Here is a 27,212-nt window from a genome sequence, read left to right as displayed (position 1 = left end):
TATGGGTTAATTTTATTTATTTATTTATTTATTTTTTTTTTAAATTTTTTTTTTTCAACATTTATTTTTGGGACAGAGAGAGACAGAGCATGAACGGGGGAGGGGCAGAGAGAGAGGGAGACACAGAATCGGAAACAGGCTCCAGGCTCTGAGCCATCAGCCCAGAGCCCGACGCGGGGCTCGAACTCACGGACCGCGAGATCGTGACCTGGCTGAAGTCGGACGCTTAACCGACTGCGCCACCCAGGCGCCCCTGTATGGGTTAATTTTAATAAAAACTTAGAGTAAGGAGTATTATAGGTTATGATTTGAGAGTTCACTTTACCAATATTCAGAAAGTTTCCACTGACATTTTCAATATTTCAAAATACATCCTAATTCACAATGAGGGTTTATCATTTGTAAGATTTTTAAGAATGTTTACATTTAGGCAGTAGTATGAGATTTTCCTAAAATAATAATTAGAACATGCAAAATTACCTTTGAATATTTAAAAGGGAATCACAGATCACAGTCACTCCATAATTTTTAATGTACTGTCTACAGACTTTTAAGGAGAAAAAACACGTGCTACTGTCTTCAGAAATACTGCAATTGTAATTTATACTCAAGTTTGTATATGAATATCTATTCAACCTACACCTTTAAGCTCTACCTTTCAAAACTCTAAATTTCTATTATTTAAATTTTTATTATAATCCATTATCAGTGGAATCCTTATATACAGTATATGTATGCAAATAGAGTCTATATACACCTTATATATGTACTTTGAATGGGATACACACACACACACACACACACACACACACACACACCCTCAGAGGAAAATAGCAAAAATAGCCACCAGTAAAAATGAAGAAGACAAAAAAAAAGCCACCAGCTTTGGAAGTGTTATGCAAAATTCTTCAATTGTGGCAAAAGAATCATGAAATGCACACACAATTAAAATATTTAGAAAAAGGCTTGGTGTGTTTAGGTTCAGCATGCATTGTTTATGCTGCAAGTTTATGAAAATTGTGGTTTTAAAGAGTGTGTGCATTTTATTTTATAGAATAGATACTTCTTTTTTTTTTCTTTTACTAGAACAAGGCGGTGTTTGTTTTCCTTTGGGAACTCACTTTTTATGCATATTATGACATTTCAAATAGTAAAATATGAATTAAAAATTTAATTTTCCAGTAATAGCCTTCACATAGTTAATAGGGGTTTCTAAACAGATCAGAGTCTTGAAATAAAGACAAGTGATCCACTAAAATTTCTACAGAGACAAACAGTCAAATCTCACATGTATCTGGAACCATTGTTACATTCTAATCCCAAATTGCTTATTTTTCAAAGACAGTTATCTCCAAATCTGAAGAGGACGGGCCTCTTTCAAAATGGAAGGGGAAAGCAAACAGGTAAATAAAATAAACATAAGTGTCCTTTTCACTGAAGGAGGTTTCACACAAAAGCAACACAAGGCAACTGTTGACGGTATCTCTTAAACAGCTGAATGGCATCTGCAAAGCCTGAAGATTTGAAAATATATATTTACACCAAATATATTTATAAAAAATCTGTTTTGAGGTTTGTGAAAAATAAGCTCAATCTCCCTTTTCCCCCAAAGTATGCATGGTATATATGCTAACTTACTGAATTCATCCTTCATGCAATTCCAGTTTATTAAAGAGGTTAAAAATTTATAAAACTCTGATGGGATATGGTTTTAATGCTTCATCACACTACCCATCATTTGCTTTTCAATCTAGATCAGAATGATCTTTCCTACTTCCCTGCAATCACCTACCTGCACAGCTAATATTTTCTGAATACTCTCTTGAGAGTCTGTCTGGAACTTGGCCAGCCTCATCTGGCCGCAGAGGACCACCAGTTTGAAGTGATTCTGCCACACCTTGTGTATCCTTCTTTGCAGCTGACAGAGCTAAAGGGAAGAGGGAGGGGGCAAAAACACAAGTCAGAGTAGGAGAGGAAATTAATGGCAGTGTTCAAGAAGAATGATGGAGGGAAATATAGAAAGCAGTCAATAGCCCATTCTGCACTGTACGGACCTGACAGGAATTTCACAGTCTCCTGATTTTTCAGCCCACTCATGTGCATTCATCAGAAACCAGTCACATCTGGCCGCCAGGATGGGGGGTTAATTTTCTCTAAATGCCTCAGCAGTTTTGTTCTAGCTGAGGCAAACTCTGTGACTGCAAAGCTGATGAGTAAAATATTTCTACTTCACCCAGTTTAACTCAAAACCGATAGCCTCGGGACATATTGAACCTTTCTTTAAAAAAATAATCTTTTGAAGCTTTTTTGAATGGCACATCAGGTCGGGCCAAAGTTTAAAAATGCAACTTTAGGACTTTGATGGACACCATTGCTTCTTTTTTTTCCCTCATAAAGCTCACCATTGCTTGGCAATGTGTGCTTTAGAGCATGACAAAACTAAAGAGAATTAACTTAGCCATCAACTGCTGAGGGAGAACAATAACAGGGAAGAAATTTCCAGCTAGAACTCCCTATTAATCTGCCTCCCTCTGACTATGTGGCATGGAAACATCTCACTGCACTAAAGTACAGTGGACACAGTGGTTAGAGGTGACACGTTTAATACAACACAGAATTTACACAGGAAAAGATCTCTCCTATGAGGCATCCTATACTTTTTGGAAGTTTAATATAAAACCAAACAACAACAACTAACACAGTAGAAGTTTTCCCAAGACAATGAACATTTGTCCCTCAACAGTTAACATAACCACACTATATAGAATTGCTACAATAAGGTTATTTTCAAAGAAATAAAGTTCATAAAAATAAATGATAAAAACCATATTAAAAACACTTTAATATATTGTCATTGAAACCTCATTTTTTTTGGTTATGTGGATAATTGTTTATGTTGATTTCTTTTTAGTGTATTTTTCAGGGTGAAAAAATAAACACCACAAATTTCATATCAAACATTTCTTCACAACAGAATAAAAACATGTCACGAATTATGGTTATTTTATGTTTTATTTATTGATCTGCATACTGGCTACATGTTAGGGATGCTTGCAAAATTTCATCAGACTGTGCATGGAGGGCTTGTGAACTCTTCTGCAAGCATATTTCAATAAAACAGTTTACTTAAAAACAATTTTTAACATAATCACCTGGTGTTGCATGTGAATTGGCTATAATCATTACCTTCATTATGCATTGTAATAAGCGACACACAGGTATTTATGCAGGTCCACAGAATAAAAAACCACTATTTTTTGTTAATTGATCAACTTGTGAAGAAAACATAACCTTGAAAACTATAGAATTTTCAGCTTGTTAAGTGCCGAAATACATTACTCCTGGAATTACATTAAGGGCATTTCACATCATTTATGCTATTGAATTAAAGATTAACATCACTTTTTGAAGAGAAAGTCTGTCAATATTAAATGGTTTTCTGTAATATTTAATAATTTTAATATAATATTAAAATAATTTTTCTGCCAACTCTGACAGCCATTGGGGCAGCGTATGCTGTATCTTAATGTACTCACTAAGACATTAAAGACACTTTAGTCTGTGGATTACTCCATTACTATGGTATCTGCAAATATGACAAAAGGCAAATAAGAGGAAGATAGATTTTAGAGGAATTCTTCAAACCGAAGGTAATTTTTTTTACAAGTGGGAGTTCTTAACATGTGAAAGATTTTACAAGTGGGAACTCATTAACCAAAGTGAACGGAATGGTAATGTTTCCCATATCCACACCGTAAATGAAGAGAACAGCTGTATACATTAAATCTATTTTATTCAGTTTTCTGAATTTTGGCTTGAGGTAGCCACAAAGGTCTTAAATTAGTCCATATACAAATGCTAAACTACTTAATCTGAGAAGTTCCTTAAGTATCAACTAAGAAAGAGTAATATCTCAAGAGTGGTTTTTTTGTTTGTTTGTTTGTTTTTAATTTATAGCTAATAGGCCTCTGAAAAAAGAACTGAGACAGAATAAAAACTGAAGGAATTCTTACAAAGAGAGATCAGCATCCAGTAATCATCACATATATACACACACATATCCACACTAAAGAAAATGAGATGATCAACAATAATATATATGGAGAAATATTTAAGATGCTGGAAATGACACTTGATTTAATATAAGACTTGACTATGCTGACAACTATTTTAAGAAAATGGTTATGATGAAAGCCCACTTGTAAGATGTCAGTAGACAGTTATCACTCAATAAATACTGAAATTAACTCAATAAAATGAGCTGGTAAAATTTTAGTGGTGAAGCAAAGAAGAAAGTAAGACTTTCACGAACTTACTAGTTAATGACAGAAGAGAAAAATAAAGTAAACATAAGAGACACAAATATAGGTAAAAGGAAAATTAAAGAGAGAGAAGTAAGTTGTGAGTGGAAAAGTACTTTGGGTAGGCACAACTGAGGTTGGAAACCCAAAGGAACTGGAATGGTTTCTGACATCTCCACCTTCAATTAACCTTGTGTTTCTGTAATGAAAGTCTTCAATGATTATATCCTTGAAATGTAATCATTTATTCCTGATATGATTATATTCCTTCCTTCTTCTTCATATTTTAGGGAAGATGAAGTGGAATGAGAGAGGAAGTGGTAGAGAAACAAACAAACAAAATGGTAAGGGACACAGACACACTTGAAGGGGTTATAGCAACGGCACAGTAAGGACTTGCCATGCACTTAGAAGAATGGAATTTAGAACCATTGACAGAGTAACTAGGTTGCTGCTTAGCCTCAAGTGCATACTACAAAAATTTTGGAAAAGAATGTATATATTCTCATAGCAAACTCAGAAGGAGCACACTGGAACAGGAAAAGAGTCATTTTGAAAAAAAAAGATACTCAACTTCAGTGCCCTCAGTTTTGTGTACAAAGAGAAAGGATATTCAATGGCATCAGGAAAGCTGAGTCAGGCAACAGTTGGTGTGTACTCTGAGACATTTAAAATGGCAAAAAAGGGGGCGCCTGGGAGGCTCAGTCAGTTTCGAGTCCGACTCTTGATTTCAGCTCAGGTCATGATCTCATGGTTTGTGGGATTGAGCCCCACATTGGGCTCTGCACTGACAGCACGGAGCCTGCTTGTAATCCTCTCTCTCTGCCCCTCCCATGCTGGCGCACGGGTGCTTTCTCTCTCTCTCTCTCTCAAAATAAAAAATAAACTTGAAAAAAAAGTTTAAATGGCAAAAAGGAATGTAGTTTTCTTTCTTTTTTTTATCCCCAGCTTATTTATTTATTTTAAATATAATTTATTGTCAAATGGGTTTCTATTCTGCAAATGGCTAGATTTCATTGTTTCTCATTACCAAGTACTATTCCATTGTATATATAAACCACATCTTCTTTACCCATTCATCACTTGATGGACATTTAGGTGCTTTCCATAGTTTGGCTATTGTTGAAAGTGCTGCTATAAACCTTGGGATATAAGTGTCCCTATGCATCAGCACTCCTGTATCCTTTGGGTAGATTCCTAGCAGTGCTATTGCTGGGCCATAGAGTAGTTCTATTTTTAATTTTTTGAGGAACCTTCTCACTGTTTTCCAGAGCGGCTGCACCAGTTTGCATTCCCACCAGCAGTGCAAGAGGTTTCCAGTTTCTCCACATCCTCACCAGCATCTATAGTCTCCTGATTTGTTCATTTTAGCCACTCTGACTGGCATGAGGTGATATCTCACTGTAGTTTTGACTTGTATTTCCCTGATGAGGAGTGACGTTGAGCATCTCTTTATGTGTCTGTCGGCCACCTGGATGTCTTCTTTGGAAAACTGTCTATTCATGTCTTCTGCCCATTTCTTCACTGGATTATTTGTTTTTTGGGTGTGCAGTTTGATGAGTTCTTTATAGATTTTAGATACTAGCCTGTTATCCGATATGTCCTTTGCAAATATCTTCTCTCATTCTGTCAGTTGCCTTTTAGTTTTGTTGATTGTTTCCTTTGCAGTGCGGAAGCTTTTTATCATGATAAGATTCCAATAGTTCATTTTTAGGAAAGTAGTTTTCTAACAATGGTTTGTGGACAGTTTGAATTTGTAGTAGATTTGGTAAGTTGGGCTCCAGTACTTGCTTTGTGAGTTCTTTGCTGAAGGCAGCCCAAAGACAGAATTCATTGATATTTCTTTTGAGATAATGATCACTATGCAGCTATTCAGAATGAAAAAAAATCAATGTCCACATTGACGTGGTATTTCAGATACAAAGAGCTGGTGTCAATGTCAGCATTGCATACAATGTCCATTTGTATATAATATACATTTATACATTTGGTAAAAATTCCTTCTGATTAAATTTTATTAGTCTTCTATGATATTTATTAAATTTAAAGCTTGTTATTCTCTGATAGTAAAATAGAGTAAATTAAAGTTGTCACTTGCAAGAATGAAAGATTCTCCATTTTCCTATGTTATACAAAATTATATGGATTCTGTTTTTAACCCAAGTTATTTGATGACTTATATAAATTCATGAAAACTAGCAACTCCTATATATCACATAAATCTGGCCTTAATACTAAATATAATATATATATATATATATATATATATATATATATATAACAACGCATAAACCCTCTCATTACATAGATTTAGATTTATACTATTTTATTGCTGTTATACATGTGAAAATTATAATATTTTAAGAATAATATAAACTATTTGGTATTCCAGTCAAAGGTTTCAAAAACATTAGGCCCAGCCATAAACAAATCAACACCAAAATACTGCCTTACACCATTCTCATATTCTCAGCATTGAAATTAGAAATTTCAAAGCATCACTTTTTTGGTTATTTTCCATGGCCAGGTTGGAGTATGCAGTTGTCTGGCTTACGTTATGGAGGAAACAAAAATAAGTAAAGCCTTCTTATCCTAACCCAAAGGGGACAATTGGGACACGTTGTGAAGAATGGGGCCATATAGAGGTGAATAATATTTGATATTTACTGTCAGAGAAAAACAGTGTTTGTAGGTGTGATTTTAAAAATAGGCCTTCAAATTATGAAGGCAGAATACACTCCTCTTTCTCCCTTTGAGTGTAGGCTGGATATAGGGCCTCTCTTCTAAAGAACAGAATATGGCAGAAGATAGGATGCACACACACACACACACACACACACACACACATACACACCAAGGTTTCTGTCTTAGATTTTCTCTCTCTAATTCTCTCAGATCTTTTGATCTGGTCTAGCCAACTCTCATGTTGTATAAGCAGCTCTATGAAAGACCCACATGGGGAGGAACTGAAGCTTCTTTTTGCCAACAGCCCCTTGTGAGTGATCTTGAAAGCAGATTCTCCAATCTATTCAGACGACTCCCATCCTGACCAACAACTTGACTGAGACCTTGTAGGAGGCCATGAGCCAAAATCACCCATCTAAGCTGCTCCTAGTTCTGGTCTCTCGGAAACTTTGTGAGAAAATAAATGTTTATTGGCTTAAGCTGCTAAATTTGGGGACAACTTATTGCAGCAATAGTTAATGATAGATTTTTAACTCTCTCCCTTCTCTCTTTGCCTAGGAAGAAAATAATTTACTATCTATATTTTCCGAATGGAAAGGAAAAGTGATCGCCTAATTTACTGTTTGGCTTAAGACTGAAACTGAAAATGATTTATTAGTAATGAGAGGGTGATTAATAAATACTTATTGATTGATAGAATGTAGGTTGTGCCATCTATGGAGCTCATTAATTGAAGACAGCATAAAGGAACTATAATTTAATAGTTCCAGAAATTTAAAAATGGTTCATTATCAGCAAATATTTTCATGTACTACATCAACACATCAAAGAAAAGATAATCATCCCCAAAAGAAGTTGATATGAATAAACACAGAACAAAACCAATTAACAATGAAAAAAATTATCTTAGCAAAGTAGGACGCTTAACCGACTGAGCCACCCAGGCACGCCACATTTAAATCAGTGGAGAAAAAGATGGCATAATTGGTTTTCTCTATACAAGTATGTAAAATAAAATTAGATCCTTAACTTACAATATACACTAACATAAAATCAAGGTAGACTAAAATGAGAAAAAATTAAACTTTAACTGATCTTTAGAAGGGAAAGCAGTTTTAAACAAAATACTGATATAATAAATTCTAATGGAAAGAACTGAAACATTTAATCATACCAAACTTTTTAAAATTTAAATTTAAACAGAGTAACAAAATGAACCAGTGGTCTAGAGAAGATATTAACAACACTCACAGCTAGCAAGGATTAATTTTTTTAAAGTAGAAAGAGCCCGTATAAATTGATAAGGAAAAACACACATAATATACCACAAAAATGGCCAAATACTACAAACAGGCAATTCATAGAAAAGGAAAGCTATTTTGTCTGTAAACATTTGAAAACATGTTCAACGTCAATGGTAGAGCACAAATAAATACCATTTACACTCATCTGATTGGCAATTATTACACAAAACTGTCCATATCAATTCTTGGTACAATGTGGAAAAAACTAAGCTCTCATACACTGTCCAAATTTGTGTATAATTTGACACAATGACTTTGGAGAGCAATTTGACGTTATGTATTAAAGTTGGAGATGTAGCTCACCTTTGATCCAGTAATTATACTCCATATTCTAGACCAGCAATTCTCAAGATCAGCAGGATCAATATCACAACAGAACTTGTTAGAAATATAGTTATTCAGACCTACTGACTCAGAAACTCTGAAGCCCAAAAACTGGTATTTCAACAAGACTTCCAGGTATCTAATGCATGCGAAAGTCAGAGGTACTGCTCTTGAAAGAGTCATAACATGTTCCCAAGGAAACATATAAAATAATGTTCATTTACAGCATTGCTTGCAATAGTGAAAATGTGGAAACAATCTAATTATCTACACTTGAGTAATAACAAACAAACATTGTAATATGTTCATATCCTAAAGCCTAGAATTTAAAATAAATACAGTAATATCACAAGTAATGTGTACAGTATAACATTTAAATGTAAAAAATGAAAACTAGGGTTGCCTGGGTGGCTCAGTTGGTTAAGCATGCGACTCTTGGTTTAGGCTCAGGTCATGATCTCACGGTTTCAGCAGTTCAAGCCTCCTTCAGGCTCCATGCTGACCATGCGGAACTTGTTTGAGATTCTGTCTCCCTCTCTCTCTGCCCCTCCCCCACTCTTTCTGACTCTGTCTCTCAAATTTTTTTTTTAATGTTTATTTATTTTTGAGAGAAAGAGCACGAGGTGGGGGGTGGATGGTGTGGTGCGGACCAAAGAAGAGGGAGACATAGAATCCAAAGCAGGCTCCAGGCTCTGAGCTGTCAGCACAGAGCCCGATGCAGGCCTCGAACCCACAAACCATGAGATCACAATCTGACCCGAAGTTGGACACTTAACTGGCTGAGCCACCAAGGTGCCCCTCAAAATAAATAAACTTAAAAAATGAAAACTGATCATTTACATTTTAAATTAATTACAATTAATAAAATTAAATAGTTAAAATTACAATTAATAAAAATATGGATGGAATTGATAAGCACCTAGTGTTTAGGCAGGCAGAGGGTTTTAAGTGTATTTATACTGGTGTAAACATCCAAAGCAAATATGGCAAATGTCAGAATTTACAGAGCTGTGAGAGGTACATGGAAATTTATCATAAAACTTACATGTAACTCTATAACTTACCATATGTTTAGTTGTTTCATTAAAAAAAAAAAACTGTAGGTTAAGCTTACATGTCTTCAAAAAGACATCCTGTATATTTTGTCCTTCAGGATTATTCCCTGTTAGAGAATTTACTATAATCTAGTTTAAAAAATCCTATTATATTTGACCATCTGCTAAAATATAAAAAAGGCTTTTTTGTACAAAATTTTTATTATGTATCCACAAAGCATGATCTTACCTATAATGAAAGAGCTACCCAAAATATTAAAAGACTTTAAATCAATAAGGAATTAATTACTACTTCTAGTTGCTTCTTAAATTGCCTAAAAATGTTGGCATTTCCTCACATCTTGCTTACATAATTAAAACAGCTGTTGAACAGTAACATTGTAACTTATTTCATACTAAATGGAAGATATACACATGTGGCCTAGGTACATGACAATTTGAATTTGCTAGAATCAGGGGAGGATTGGTGGCATATCCATTGGAAAAAAACATAAAAATATGTAAAATAATGAATAGAACTTTGGAGAAAGTTGTTTATAAACCTTCAACTTAGTCCTTAGATTAAAACTAATCCTTTTTTTTGTGACTTAACTTTTCTAACATTCTCAAATCATAACATCAGGTCCCAAATAAGAATAATTGCAGTTAACATTTTTTATTAGTCATATTGATTTCATAAAGATGCTTTGCTAAGTCAAAGTTTTAAAGTTTTACTGATTTATTTGTTTGTTTGTTTGTTTAGAGAGAAAGCACAAGTGGGGGAGGAAAAGAGAGAGAGGGAAAGAGAGAGAATCTCAAGCAGGCTCCACACTGTCAGCGCAGAGCCTGATGTGGGGCTCGAACTCATGAACCATGAGATCATGACCTGAGCCAAAATGGCATGACAGACAGTCAGACACTTAACTGACTTGACTGAGCCACCCACATGCTCCTGCTAAGACAAAATTTGAAAGGCCACAATAGAGACCAGATATTAAAAATACATTAATCAAAATAAACAAAATTTTTTGTAAGCTTATACACACATTGCATGTTCTGTGTCGAAACGGTAGTAGACTAGTGTGTTTTTTCTTAAAAAAATTCCTTATATTGTCTCTGTGTTTTACATAACATAAATATCATTACAAACATGCTTTAGATAAAATTAAATCATTTTTAGAGACATATGGTGCCCAAAATTAACTCCCCAAAGCACATAATTTAACTGGCTTTTGCAATTTAAGAACCCTGGAAAAAAAGAAAGGGAACATTTCAAGGAAATGAGAAGTGTCCTTATAATGAATTTCTGCTTATAAGAATCAGACATAACAACAGTCTTTTTAATTAAAATACAAATACCATATGTATAGTTATCTGAAAATGAACTATAAATTGTTTTTCAGGAAAACAAAGACCAGTCAATACTGAAAACACAAAGTCCCTTAAAATTCAAAGGTAATACTGGCAGGACTGATAGTTCAAGGACAGCACTCAAGGTTCTTTGTCTAGGAATAATGATTTTCCATCACTGGAAAATGAAAACAATTGCTGAAGATTTAACTGTATGAGACAGATTTTAAAATAATACTTCATCTATACCTTTTTTGAGGAAAATATCTTTATAAAAACTGAATGATAGTTCAAAAGAACACAGAATTCCCCTGCATACAGGAAGATTCCATTGGATACAACATTCAAACAGGAAATTCATAGAATCACTGAAATAAACAACCCTCGTCAAATTAACATGTAGGACAAATGTGAAAGATGTGCAACATTGCAAATTCTTGAAGTGAAAGTCATTTCCCAGTACACCGGAGTGGGAATTGGGAGTGGGTATATATGGTGGTGATGACACACAATTGTCAGACGTTACAGGATTTCTGAAGGAAGGACCAGCGTATGCATGGATTTACTCATCACAGGTGTCTGAAAACTTAAAAGTTCATCTGATGTGACCACTAGTGAGTTGGGAATTTCATAGGTGAGAAGCCTGCAGAGCAGAAATAGTATGGAGGACTTTTCCATGGGAGAAAATGAAAGCATTTCAGACAATCTACTTCTATTTTCTAGCTATAAACATAGTCAAGCAAATAGTCCCACTGTAGAAGCAGCTCTAAGAAAAAATTACACATATTTGACAAAGGAGAGAAAAAAGCATGCTGTATTCTGCAGATTTGCATTTGTACCTTTGGTAATCCAATTAAAATGATAAGCTTTGACAAAATATGATGAAGGCCACTTGGAAAAAATAACAGCATTTTCCTATAGGAATAGATTTTAAATGATAGATAATAGAAACATACATACAGTCATTCATTTGCACTAGAATCTTAAAATAATGATTATAATTTCTGATCTGCTTGTTATAAGGTTTTATATAGTGGAAGCATACTTCATTTTTCTCTTTCTGAAAGATAAATAAAACTGATAAGTGAAGATATGTGCATGCAATTTTAATTCAACAGAGTGATGTAAAGTGGGCGCAGCTCACAAGGCAAATAGCATAAGCCTTATCAGTTCTGTTTATCGTAATAACCCAAACAATGGCAATTACAAACTACTCCACAGATTTTTGGCACGGCAGGAATGACAGATATACAAAATCCAGTTAATTCTGATCTTTTTATAGTACTCAGTTACCAAGCTACACATGTACAATATACAAACCTCAAAAGTAATGAGATATTTATTATCAAATCTGTTCCACAGACTGGTGTTAAAGATCAAATACCTCATTTCTGGAAACCCCTGGCGTCAATTGCTTAGGTAAACTTAAAAAATAAAATAAGACTCTCATGCATTTCAAACCTAGAACTGGCCTTTAAAAAATTAATAAAGAACCACTCTTTTATTCTAATTATATAAAGAACAATACATTTCAAAATTCTCTATTTGGAATTCTGCTAATATATAAAAACCCTAATGGCATGACAGAAAGCAAACTGAACTATAGCAAACACTACTAATTCTTGCAGTTAATAGTGAAAGATCAAATCTGTCCCTTTATATGAATATACACATGCATTTCTATTATGTATGTTATGATTTTACCACATACGATGACATACAGATAGCTAATTTAATATTTTATATATTTAATAGTAATAAGGTATAAAACTCACAGACTTCTTAGTTTCTCATGTGTCTGGTTCTGAAATAAGTTACTATATTCTGATTAATATTTGATTTTAAAATGGTAAAGATAATTATTTTTTAATTTAAATGATAAATTTCACAGGCAAATTCTATGAAGGGCTCAAAACTCACTAAATATTCTTAATTCTAAAATTATAATTCCTTGTGATTTAAAACAAGAGGCTAGGTCAAGAATAAAACAACTTTTAAAATTCTGTAATAGAGGTTATTTTCATAGGAAAAAAATAACATTGCTCAAATGAAAAACTAGCTGTTTTTAAGAAGTTGCAAATGATATTATTAGATAAAGACTAAAAACAAAGGTTATGTTGTCACTGCACTTAAGAGCTGAACATAATCTTAAAGTATCCACTTCCTTGCCTGCCTGTCCATCATTTTCCCAAGAGTAATTAAATCCCTTCATTTTAAGATGTGATTAAATGAATGCCCTAAGCTGGCTTTTTGGTGTTCATTTATGAGTGGTGGTTGAATAATTTTCTTTCAAGATTATCCACAGTATTATCTTTACAATCTTATAGGAGACCCACTTGTTCTGATGCAAGTGAATTAAAATAATACTTTAAAAATCACATTTAACTAAATTAATTCACAATAAAAACATTATATCAAAAATGATTAATTATAAAGCTCCCTGGTTTATTCACAGGAAGAAATATAGTATTCTTCTACTTTAAAGACATCAAGTCTATTATAAATATCCTCAGTATCTTAATTTCTTTTACACACAAGTAAACATAAAAGTTTCTGAAATTATTTGTTTTAAACTACTTGCAAAAATTAACTTAAAGTGTGAAGAAAATATGAAACACAATCATGCAATGAGGCAGACCCTGGGAGCAGAAATAAACTAGTCCACAGCTATAAGAAATCAGGGGTCAGGGTTCAAGTAAGTATGAGCTTTTTAAAAAATTACATCTGGAGTGCAGGAGTCTTATGACCTCGGTCTTGTCTTAGTTTCTTGTTACTGATCTAGTATTATTTTGGGGCTAGAAGGATTTTAACAAAAAGAAGAAAATCAGCAAAATAGTAGATTGTCATAGATGCCAAAATTTTACTAATCCATTTATTGGCTTGAACAAGAGTATCTAATTGAACACAGGTTACAAAAAATATTATCAAAACATGTAATAAATAATTAAAACAGTGCCTTTTATTTATTATATATATATTTTATTTTTTATTTTTTAAAACTCACATCCAAATTAGCATATAGTACAACAATGATTTCAGGAGTAGATTCCTTAGTGCCCCTTACCCATTTAGCCCATCGCCCCTCCCGCAACCCCTCCATTAACCCTCAGTTTGTTCTCCATATTTATGAGTCTCTTCTGTTTTGTCCCCCTCCCTGTTTTTATATTATTTTTGCTTCCCTTCCCTTATGTTTATCTGTTTTGTCTCATAAAGTCTTCATATGAGTGAAGTCATATGATTTTTGTCTTTCTCTGACTGACTAATTTCACTTAGCATAATACCCTCCAGTTCCATCCACGTAGTTGCAAATGGCAAAATTTCATTCCTTTTGATTGCCGAGTAATACTCCATTATATATATATATATATATTATATATATATATATATATAATATATATATATATATATAATATATATATACCACATCTTCTTTATCCACTCATCCATCGATGGACATTTGGGCTCTTACCATACTTTGACTATTGTTGATAGTGCTGCTATAAACATGGGGGTGCATGTGTCCCTTTGAAACAGCACACCTGTATCCCGTGGATAAATGCCTAGTAGTGCAATTGCTAAGTCATAGGGTAGTTCTATTTTTAGTTTTTTGAGGAACCTTTATACTGTTTTCCAGAGTGGCTGCACCAGCTTGCATTGCCACCAACAATGCAAAAGAAATCTTTTTCGGCATCCTCGCCAACATCTGTTGTTGCCTGAGTTGTTAATGGTAGTTCTATTTTTAGTTTTTTGAGGAACTTCCATACTGTTTTCCAGAGTGGCTGCACCAGCTAGCATTCCCACCAACAATGCAAAAGAGATCCTCTTTCTCCGCATCATTGCCAACATCTGTTGTTGCCTGAGTTAAAACAGTGCCTTTTAAGAATCAGTTGCTAATCTCATTCTTACAGCAAACATTTTGAACTAAATTCCAAGATAGTCAAAGAACTGAAAAGAACAATGGTGACAATGATTAACATAAATGGAATGACAGTAACTCATAGTAAGAAAATTACAAACGTTCTGCTAAATTCTGGAAATTTCTGATGATAGTGGATGAATCACTGGATATTTGAAAATGCAATGCCAATACTAGCATTCCATGTGACCTTGAGTAACCATGTCATTTCAACCTTAATTGACTCACTGAAGGAAGAAGTGTAATACTAAACAGGATTGACAGTAAAATATGTAGCCATGTGGCATTTCTGGTTCTCCAGAGGAATTTAGAAATCTCTTGTCTCCTTTTGTCTTTCCATTTCTTCAGCTCCTTCACTCTTCAGACCTCTCCTACCACTTCACTGAAATGGTTCTAGCAAAGATCACCTGCAACATCTTATATGGCTAAAGTTAAAAAAAACTATTTTTACTTGAGTATGGTTGACACACAATACTACATTAGTTTCAGATGTACAACATAGTGATTTACCATCTCTATACGCTAGGCTGTGCTCACCACATGTGCAGCTATCATCTGTCGCCATACAATGTTCTTACAATATCATTGACCTAATTCCCTTTGCTGTACCTTTTATTCCCATGACTTACTCATTCAATAACTAGAAGCCTGTACTTCCCACTTCCCTTCATCCATTTTGGCCTTCCCTCAGGCAACGATCAGTTTGTTCTCTATATTTATAGGTCTGATTCTGCTATGTGTTTGTTTATTCATTTGTTTTGTTTTTTAAATTCCACATATGAGTGAAATCATATGATATTTCACTGTGTCTTTCTCTGACTGACTTATTTCACTTAGCATAACACCTTCTAGGTCTACCCATGTTGTTGAAAATGGCAAGATCTCATCCTTTTTTTTTTATGGCTGCACAATATTCCATTGTGTATATATATCTTCTCTATCTGTTCATTTCTCAATGAAGAGTTAGGTTGCTTCTATATCTACTATGTATAATGCTGCAATAAATACAGGGGATGCATATATCTTCTCTAATTAGTGTTTTCATTGTCTTTCAGTAAATACCCACTAGTGGAATTATTAGATCACGTGGTAATTATATTTTTAAGTTTTTGAAGAACCTCCATACTGTTTTCCACAGTGGCTGTACCAATGTACGGTCCCACCAACAGTGCACGAGACTTCCTTTTTCTCCACATCCTTGCCAACCCTGTTATTTCTTGTCTTTTTGATTGTAGCCATTCTGACAGGTGTAGGGGTGATATCTCATTGTGGTTTTGATTTGCACTTCCCTGGGATTAGTGATATTGAGTGTCTTTCCATGTGTCTACTAATCATCTGTACATCTTCTGTGAAAAAAGGTCTATTCAGGTACTCTGCCCATTTTTTAATTGGATTGTTTTTTGGTGTTGAGTTGTAGAAGTTCTTGATATATTTTGGATATTAATCCTTATTGGATATATTATTTGCAAATATCTTCTCCCATTCAGTAGGCTGCCTTCTCATTTTATTGGTTTCCTTTCTTGTACAGTTTTAATTTTTATGTAATAACAATAGTTTATTTTTGCTTTCATTTCTCTTGCCTTAAGAGATATATCTACAATTACAACTGTAGTTGCTACAGTTAATACCAAAAACATTATGGCCTGTGTTCTGTTCTAAGATTTTTATGATTTCAGGTCTCACATTTATGCCTTTAATCCATTTTGAGTTTATTTTTGTGTATGGTGTTAGAATGTAACTAACTTGGTATATTCTTGGTATATTCCTAACTTCTTTGTCATATATTAATTGACCGTATAAGTGTGGGTTTATTTCTGTGCTCTCCATCCTGTTCCATTGATGTGTCTATTTTTTTGCCTGTACCATACTGTTTTGATTATTACAGCTTTTTAAAAATCTGAAATTGTGATTCCTTCACCTTTGTTCTTCTTTCTTAAGATTGCTTTGGTTATTCAGGGTCTTTTGGAGTTCCACACAAATTTTAGTATTATTTGTTCTAGTTCTGTGAAAAACGTTGTTGGGTTTTGAAAAGGGTTGTATTGAATCTGTAGACTGTTTTGGGCAATATAGACATTTTAACAGTATTAATGATTCCAATCAATGAATACAAAATATCTTTTTATCTGTTTGTGTCATCTTAAATTTATTTCATCATTGCTTTATAGTTTTCAAAGTATGGGTCTTTTACTTCCTTGGTTAAGTTTAATCCTAGGTATTTTATTCTTATTAGTGCAAGAGTAAATGGAATTGTTTTCTTAATTTCTCCTTCTGCTACTTTGTTATTAGTATATAGAAGTGCTACCGAATTCTGGGTATTAATTTTGTATCCTGAAACTTTACTAAATTCACTATTTCCAGAGTTTTCTGGTGGAGCCCTTAGGGCTTTCTATATATGGTATCATGCCATCTACAAATAATGACAGTTTATCTTTTTCCTTACCAATATGAATGTTTTTTATTTTTCTTAACTGATTGCTGTGGCAATGATTTCCAGTACTATGTTGAATAAAAGTGGTAAGAGTGGACATTCTTATCTTGTTCCTGATCTTAGAGGAAAAGCTCTCAGGCTTTTTCCCTATGGGTATGATGTTAGCTGTGGGTTTTTCATATAGCCTTATTACATTGAGGTATGTTTCCTCTAAACACATTTTGTTGAGAGTTTTCATCATGAATGTATGTTGATTTTGTCAAATGCTTCTTCTGTATTTACTGAGATAATTATGATTTTTATTTTTTGTTTTGCTGATTGATTTGCAAATATTGAAACATTCTTGCATCTCCAGAATAAAAGACACTTCATCATGGTGAATGATCCTTTTAACGTCTGTTGAATGTGTTTTGCTGATATTTTGTTGGGGATTTTTGCATCTGTGCTCATTAGGGATATTGGCCTGTAGGTGTGTATGTGCGTGTGTGTGTGGGGGGGGGCAGGTTCTGGCTTTGGTATCAAAACCTTACTATTTCTTGGACATCTTTCTTTCTCTGATTTTATTCTTGGTTTGCCTCTATTGTTCTAAACTTCCTTTGCAGTCTTTTTTGCTCCTTTCCTATCACAAAACATCATTAATTCCTAAGGTTCTGCCCTAATTCTCTTCTGTATAGTCTCCATAAGTGAATTCATGCACTCCCCTAACTTAAACTATAGCCCAAACAATAATGTCTCTTAAATTTTATCTGCAAAACACACATCTCTAAGCCTGACTGGTTTTTATCATTAACTAGTGGACATTTTCCTTATCTACCCAATGAAACCTCAAAGTCAAAGCCCAAAGATGAAATCACAAATCGTATATATATACATATATATTTGAGACAATGCTATGTAAGAAACACACAAAAAATGAACATGTTTTCTTTTTCTTCTAAGTGTCATTATAATGGGTGAATGATTACTTAAGCCCTTTAAGTGAAGAGTTTGGGGGCAGGAAAATAATGGTTTAAATAGAACTTAACACTTTTTCACACCCAGCACAGAGCTCAACACAGGGCCTGAACTCAATGACCCTGATTCCAGATCTGAGCTAAGATCAAGAGTCAGATGCTTAACCAACTAAGCCCCTCAGGTGTCCCAGAACTTGTCACCTTTTTCTTTTTTTATTTTTATTTTTTTACACAGATGTCCATTTCCAAAATAGAAAATTTACTTCTAAGAGTCATACACTTGTGAATTCTTTTTGGGCTTACTGGGAAGAACTTCAGACACCACAGGCATGATTGAATCCGGGAAATGTGTCCCAGGAATTTTAAAATCAATATAAGCTACCAATTATGTTTTTTTTTTTTAATGTTTATTTATTTTTGACAGAGAGAGAGAGAGACAGAGAGAGAGGAGAGAGGAGAGAGAGAGACAGAGAGAGAGAGAGAGAGAGAGAGAGAGAGAGAGAGACAAAGCGCGAGCAGGGGAGGGGCAGAGAGAAGGAGTCACAGAATCTGAAGCAGGATCCAGGCTCTGAGCTGTCAGCACAGAGCCTGACATGGGGCTTGAACCCACGGATCGTGAGATCATGATGTGAGCCGAAGTCAGACGCCTGACCAAGTGAGCCACCCAGACGCCCCAGCTACCCATTCTTAATATTAGAACTTCTTTTCCTTTTTTGGACTATAATATAACAACAGTTATAGCCAAAATATTTTAGACAGGATTTTGTCTTAGCATTTTTTGGTCCTAATTCATTTATTCCATGAATCTTGAAAATAGGCAAAATAGGGGCGCCTGGGTGGCGCAGTCGGTTAAGCGTCCGACTTCAGCCAGGTCACGATCTCGCGGTCCGTGAGTTCGAGCCCCGCGTCGGGCTCTGGGCTGATGGCTCAGAGCCTGGAGCCTGTTTCCGATTCTGTGTCTCCCTCTCTCTCTGCCCCTCCCCTGTTCATGCTCTGTCTCTCTCTGTCCCAAAAATAAATAAAAAACGTTGAAAAAAAAATTAAAAAAAAAAAAAAAAGAAAATAGGCAAAATAAAAATTAAAAATATATGAGAAAGAGTATTATTTCACTAGACATTCTGAAGGGTGCTTTAATTTTAAAACAACTATATTCTTCATACAAGTATTTGTATTGCATTAATGGGTTTACATCACATAAGAAATTCCCAAGGGAGGAGCAGGGGAAACCGTAAGGAAACCTGAGCAGTGACTAGTCACCAATGCGTTAGGTTGAGTGGGTGATATCTGTACTTAGACTTTTTGACTAAGCCTAGAATAAAGCTCAACTCATAAGTCTTTTGTTCTTCTATTGGCTATCAGGAAAAAACAATGCAATTCTTTTCTTTCTTTTTTTTTTTGAGAGCTTGATAGAAATATTTATGTTTGTAATAGCTGTTATTTAGAAAGTATAAACTATCACCTGCTTTAATAGATGTTTATGTTTGACAGCTCATTGATTTCTCACAATGATGCTCTTAATTCTTAAGGGAAGCAGTCTTATATTGGGATACAGGCTCACAGAGATGAAGATCTATGAGCTCACAATCAAAGATCACTAAACATATGCACTGGAAACAAAGGGTTTCAGAGACACAAACAAAACTATTAAGTATGACCTTCAAGATTTTCAGATATCACATACAGTAAGTGAAATACTATGTACAAAATGTTTAAAGATATAAAAGAAGGAATTACATGCAATATGATAATGAAATGACATCTCCAAATTTCTGGGTGAAGGTATACAGCAACGTATATGTTTAAGTCCAGGAAAATTATTGTTTCAGAACAACTGAAACGAAAAGACATTTTAGGTAACCAAAACGGAGTTTGTGTCCTATGTTCATACTAGAACAGATACAATTTGGGAAGAAGGAAAATGATCACAGAGAGAAAATCTAAGGTGCAAGGAAGAATGGTGAACAATAACAAAAAAGGTAAATATGTAGATAAAATAAACATTGTGAGGAGAGAAAACATAAGACCATCTTACTGGATAGAGAAAATGCATTTAAAAAAATCAAGACGCATGTGTGACAATTATCTTGTTTCTACCCACAAAGGTTAGAAAACTTTTAGGAAAGAATTAGATAATAAATATTTCATCTTTGTGGGCAAAACTGTCTGTTGCAACTACTCAATATTGATTTGGTGCAAAAGCAGCCATAGACAATATGTAAAAAAAGTTAGTGTGGCTGTATTACAGTAAAACTTTATTTATGGAATTTGAATGTTACATAATTTTTTTTCTTTTTTTTATTATAAAATTTTTTTTAACATTTATTTATTTTTGAAACAGAGAGAGACAGAGCATGAACGGGGAGGGGCAGAGAGAGAGGGAGACACAGAATCGGAAGCAGGCTGCAGGCTCTGAGCCATCAGCCCAGAGCCCGACGCGGGGCTCGAACTCACGGACCGTGAGATCGTGACCTGAGCTGAAGTTGGGCGCTTAACCGACTGAGCCACCCAGGCGCCCCTGTTACATAATTTTTATATGTCAATAAATACTCTTCCTTTTATTTTCCCCCAATATTTAATAATATATTGGGGCGCCTGGGTGGCTCGGTCAGTTAGGTGTCCAACTTCGGCTCAGGTCATGATCTTGCAGTTCAAGGTTTCAAGCCCCACACTGGGCTCTGTGCTGACAGCTCAGAGCCTGGAGCCTGCTTCAGATCCTGTGTCTCCCCCTCTCTCTGCCCCAGCCTTGTTCATACTCTCTCTCTCTCTCAAAAATAAATAAACATTACAGAAATTTTTAAAAATGATATAAAAACCATTTTTAGCTCGTGGGTAGTACCGAAGGAGGTGGGAGGCCACATTAGACCAGCAAAAGCTATAGTTTGTTGACCCTCTGTTACAAAACATTTTATTGGAGGGCCTAAACAATGTAGGAAGAGTAGGAAAAATATGTATGTATCAAAAATTAATTATCTTTGTAACAATGTAAGATAATTTACTAAGTTATAAGATAAAATAAGAAACTTTGCCAGTGGCTGAATATAAGGTCAATATTTAATTTTTTTTTCAACGTTTTTATTTATTTTTGGGACAGAGAGAGACAGAGCATGAACGGGGGAGGGGCAGAGAGAGAGGGAGACACAGAATCGGAAACAGGCTCCAGGCTCTGAGCCATCAGCCCAGAGCCTGACGTGGGGCTCGAACTCACAGACCGCGAGATCGTAACCTGGCTGAAGTCGGACGCTTAACCGACTGCGCCACCCAGGCGCCCCTAAGGTCAATATTTAAAAAGCAATTACTGTTTTATTAACTGGAAATAAACTATTAGAAACTATAATTAAACATTTTTTTTTTTACAAAACATCAAATTATAAAGTAACTTGAAACAAATATTTAAAGAGGAGTAGGATCTATATAGAATAAATTAGAAAATTCTTTAAAGGTACTGAATAAGACCTAAATAAATAAGAAACCATGCCCATGCATAAGAAGACTGAATGTCATAATAATGTCAATTCTGGCAAATTAGCCCAGAGCTATAAGGCAATTCTCATGAACAGGGCATTTTGGGAAACTTAAAAAAGAAGTTGATTATAAAATTAGTTTTTAAGAGCAAATAACAAAAATAGCCAAGAAGATCAAGTTGGAGATACTTCAGCTGCAATATATCAAGGCTTGATGCAAAGACAGTAATTAAATCCGTATGTTTTGACATAGGAATAGACATATTAATCAATAGAACAAAACAGAGAGCCAGAAATCCACACACATATTGAACCTGGAATTATAAAAGGTTTGGCATCACAAATCAGTGAGGAATGGACAAACGACTAAATTTTAGTTGATTTTGAATGTAAGAAAATTGATCCAATCTTCATACTAAATGTAAAAGTAAATTCTATATGTATTAAAAATTGAATGTGAAAGGCAAATTAAAAAAAATAGAATTATAAGAAAATGTCTTTATATACATAAAGGAAAAGACTTTTAAATTGTACTTTATCAGAACTTTGTTCATCAAAAAGCACCACAAATATGAAAAAAAAGCCATAATTGGGAGAAGATATGTGCCACATGCATAACCAACAAAATATTAGCCTCTAGGATATATCTATATCTTAGATATATATGAGCAACACCAATATAAGAAAGGGAAAAAAGTCATAAAGCTCATAATGTTAAAATGGGCAACAGATATTTCTTCACAAAACACAAATAATTTATTAGTAATTATGAAAAGGAAAGTTAACAACAAAATGAGATACTCTTTATAGCCATTAGATTGTGAGTAATTATCAGCTTTAAGTAATAATAACAGTAACACAGCTTATATTTATATTGTCATTATTATGAACATTTGCTAAGTGCCAGGCATTGTGAAAAAACACTTTACTTGCAATATCTTAAGTTTTTTTGATATATAAAATGTGTACTATTCTCATTTTATAGGCTAGAAAAAAGGTATTATGCAAGATTAATAAATAACCTGGGGGGAGGGAGTTCAAGATAGCAGTATAGGAAGATCCTAAACTCACTTCCTCCCATGGACACACCAAATCTACAGCTACCTGTGGATCATTTTCCTCTGAAAAAGATCTAAAAAACAGATGAACTGTTTCCATAACAAAGGATGAAAGGACCACATTGAGACAGATGGGGAGACGCAGGGGCTCTTGCAGAAAATCCCACATCCTGGAGAGCAGTACACAATAGAGACAGATCTCATCAAATAACTGCTTCTCCTAGGAGGAGTGAAAGATTAGCTCCCCATATTGGGCACCCAGGCCACTGGGATCTCCACTGGTAAGAGGAGCCCCTAAAAGACCTGACTTGGAAAAGCAATGGGGCTGACATCCAGGGGTCCCAAATAGATTCCCCTCTCGGAGGACTTGTGTGGGCCCTTGCTCGCCTGGAGATCCACTGAAAAACTGGTTTGAAAAGCACCTGGACTATATGTGAAGGAGATTCCCTTGCTGAGCTGGGGGCATCGACTGGAGGGGCAAGGGATAGTTGAGATGCTCTCTAAAGATGGAGGTAGAGCAGATGCTATTGCTGCAGTCTCCACATAACATGCTGGTACAGACAGGCAGGCAAGATCGGATGCAGATCCTCCCACCACCTTGCTGGGATGGGTGGGCGTGTGCTGTCATAGCATCTGCTGAGGCAGGAGAGCATAGGCATTTGTGGCACTCCCTCATCCCCTGGCTGGGGCTGTGAAGTCTGAGTGGTTGTGGGATTCTTCGGCTCCCAGCCTGAAGTGAACACATGCATGCAGACAAGGCACTTTCACACTGGCCTTCTGGAGCTGGTGACTTTGTGCTGCCTCCAGCACTGCTGTCTTGCTGAAGCCAACAGGTGTACACAACCCACAAAGGAAATACCTCTTGACTGTCTGGCTCTGGTGGCCAAGAGGGCTAGCATTCCAGAGTTCCAGGAGACTGTGACAATTGGAAAGACGGTTCTTGGTGGACCACAACACCCAGGGCATAGAAAGCAGACTGAAATATACCACCAGCCTTCCTGTGAAAAACGTCTATTTACTTAAACTAGAGCTTCAACGTGAGGGCTAGGCCTCACGTTCCCCACACTCTAGAGCTAAGCAGGCAACTCCTAAGGAACATAAGCAGGGAGACGCCGTTCTTGAGCACACACCGTGGCCTTGTTACACCTTGATGAGACTTCACAGAAAAAAGCTTATACACTCATCTAAAGCCCCAAGTTTTGCAATGGTTGCCCATAGTATACCTCCAGATCCTCTGGTCCAGAGGCCAGCAGGGATTACCACCGCAGTCTCACAGGACTACATATATTTGAATACTTTAAAGGCTGCTGGCTGAGGGTGCGGTTCCAATCAGCTAACTCTAGGTGCTAAATGAAATTCCTCCTCTTGGATTGCTGACAGATCTTGGCACAGCCTCTACAGTGGGGGAATTTCATGAATAAATCATGCAGTTAGACAATCACAAAGGTGAAAAAGAGACAAGAGCTAGGGCGAAGTTAAATAAGAAAGGCATCACTTACACAAGGCCACATACATAACCAACCAGGACTGAGAGATGTAGCTATTTCACACATACATAGAAACAAAGAGAGTCAGGCAAAATTAGGAAAAAGAGAAATATGTTCCAAACAAAAAAAACAAAACAAAACCTCAGAAACAGACCTTAATGATATGGAGATAAATAATATACATGATAAAGTAATGATAATAAAGATACTCAGTGAACTTGGGAAAAGAATGGATGAACACTCAACAAAGAACCAACAAAGAGACAGAATATATAAAAAAGTATCAAACAGAAGTTCCAGAACAGAAGAATACAATAATCAAAATAAAACATACACTGGAGGGGCTCAACAGGATACTTGATGAAGTAGAAGAAAAGATCATGAAGCTACAAGATACAGCAGAGGAACTCACCCAGAGGGAGCAGCAAAAAGAAAAAAGAATTTAAAAAATGTTGCTAACCTAAGGGACTTGTGGAACAATACCAAGTGTAACAGCATTAGCATTATGGGGCTCTTAGAAGGAAAAGAGAGGAAAAGGGATGGAAAACATATTTGAAGAAATAATAGCTGAAAACTTCCTTAATGTGGGGGTAGAAACAGACACCCAGATTCAGGAAGCCCAGGGAATTTCAAATAAGTGGAACTCAAAGAAACCTACACCAAATCACATCATAACTAAATCGCCAAAATTAAAAGATAGAGAACCTGAAAAGCAGCAAGAGAAAAAGAAATTGTTACATACAAGGGAAACCCCAAACTCAGCAGGTTTCTCAGCAGAGTCTTTGCAAACCAGAAGGTAGTGGAATGACATATTCAGAGGGCTGAGAGGAAAAAAAAAAACACAAATCTTCCAACCAAGAATACTTCACCCAAGAAGATGATCATTCAGATTTGAAGGAGATATAATGAGTTTTCTCGACAAACAAAACTTAAAGGAGTTGGTCACTATGAAACGGGTCTTACAAGACATATTAAAGGGACATTAAACTGAAAAAAATGGCACCAAGTAATAGCAGGAAAACATACGGAAGTAAAAATCTCACTGGAAAAGGTAAATATATAGTAAAGGTAGTGGATTAATCACTTATAAAGCTACTAAGAATGTTAAAAGACAAGGATAGTAAAATTAACTAAAACTACAGTAATCAGTTAAGGGAGATACATAAAATAAAAAGATGTAAAAAGTGAGATCAAAAACATAAAATGTGGAAGGAAGGTGTAAAAATATAAAATTTAGGAATGTGCTCAAATTTAAGTTGCTATGAATTTAAAAGAGACGTATACATAGGATGATACCGGTAAACCTTACAGTAACTGCAGAACAAAACTTACAGCGTACACACAAAAGAAAATGAAAAAGGAATGTAACATAACACTAAAGAAAGTCATCAAACTACAAGAGAAGAAAGAAAGAGAAGAAAAGAACAAATAACTACAAAAACAGCCAGAATACAATCAACAAAATGGCAATAAGTACAATCCTATCAATAGTTACTTTAAATGTAGATGGACTAAAGTCCCAGTCAAAAAACATAGAGTGGCTGAATGGATATAAAAAAGGATACATCTTGGGGCGCCTGGGTGGCGCAGTCGGTTAAGCGTCCGACTTCAGCCAGGTCACGATCTCGCGGTCCGTGGGTTCGAGCCCCGCGTCGGGCTCTGGGCTGATGGCTCAGAGCCTAGAGCCTGGAGCCTGTTTCCGATTCTGTGTCTCCCTCTCTCTCTGCCCCTCCCCCGTTCATGCTCTGTCTCTCTCTGTCCCAAAAATAAATAAACATTGAAAAAAAAATTTAAAAAAAAAAGGATACATCTAGGGGCTCCTGGGTGGCTCCATCGGTTGAGTGTCCGACTTTGGCTCAGGTCATGATTTCACAGCTCGTGAGTTTGAGCCCCGCGTCGGGCTCTGTGCTGACAGCTCAGAGCCTGGAGCCTGCTTCAGATTCTGTGTCTCCCTCCCTCTCGGCCCCTAACCCACTAGCATTCTGTCTCTGTCTCTCTCAAAAATAAATAAACATTAAAAAAAAGAATACATCTATATGCTGCTCTTAAGAGACTTACCTTAGAAGTAAGGACACAAAGTGAAAGTGAAGAGATGGAAAAAATATCCATCTCTTTTCATTTCCATTCAAATGAAAATGAAAAAAAAAAAAAAGGCTAGTGTAGATATACTCCTCCAGACAAAGAAGACTTTAAGATAAAACAAATACTGTAAAAGAAGATAAAGAGAGTCTCCACATAATGATAAATGGAGTCAATCCAGCAAGAAGTATAACATTTATAAATATATATGCACCCAACATAGAAACACCTAAAAATGTAAAGCAAATGTTAACAAACCGAAAGAGACAAATTAAAGTAATATCAATAATAAAAAGAGCTTTAAACACCCAACTTATATCAATGGACAAGTAATACAGACAAAAAAGTCAGTAAGGAAACATCAACTTTAAATGACACCTTAGACCAGGACTTAATAGATATATTCTGAACATTCCATCCAAAAGCAGTAGAATATATGTTCTTCTCAGGTACACAAGAAACATTCTCCAGGATAAATCACATGCTAGACCACATGTGATATGTGACATGTGACCACATCATATAAAATATCTTTTCTGCTCACAGTGGTATGAAACTAGAAATCAGTTACAAGAAGAAAACTGAGAAAACTATAAATAAGTGGAAACTAAATAACATGTTACCAAACAACTACTGGGTCATAGAGGAAATCAAAGGAGAAATTTAAAAAATACCTAGAAACAAATGAAAACAGAAATATGATATACCAAAATCTATGGAATGCAGCAAAAGCAGTTCTAAGAAGGAAGTTTATAGCAAGATAGGCCTACCTCTAGAAATAAGAGAAATCTCAAACAAATAACACCTAAAGAAATAAAAAAAGAAAAAAGAA

The 27,212-nt window shown here is 35.3% G+C and overlaps 1 protein-coding gene across 1 annotated transcript in view; it reads right to left on the bottom strand.

Annotated features, from left to right (window-relative positions):
* Positions 1 to 1,328: 1,328 nt before the first annotated feature.
* CCDC178 (coiled-coil domain containing 178) overlaps positions 1,329 to 27,212 on the bottom strand; it is a 368,290-nt gene continuing 342,406 nt past the window's right edge. The window contains exons 19-20 of the mRNA XM_030335810.1: positions 1,793 to 1,927; positions 1,329 to 1,514 (exon numbers count right to left, since the gene is read on the bottom strand). Coding sequence (XP_030191670.1) covers positions 1,329 to 1,514; positions 1,793 to 1,927 — 321 coding nt within the window. The remainder of the gene's footprint in view (positions 1,515 to 1,792; positions 1,928 to 27,212) is intronic.

This window comes from Lynx canadensis, chromosome D3 (assembly GCF_007474595.2).
Source record: "Lynx canadensis isolate LIC74 chromosome D3, mLynCan4.pri.v2, whole genome shotgun sequence".
Taxonomy (NCBI): Eukaryota; Metazoa; Chordata; class Mammalia; order Carnivora; family Felidae; genus Lynx; species Lynx canadensis.
Note: the sequence above shows the minus strand (reverse complement) of the source record. Positions and strands in the feature narration are given on the sequence as shown.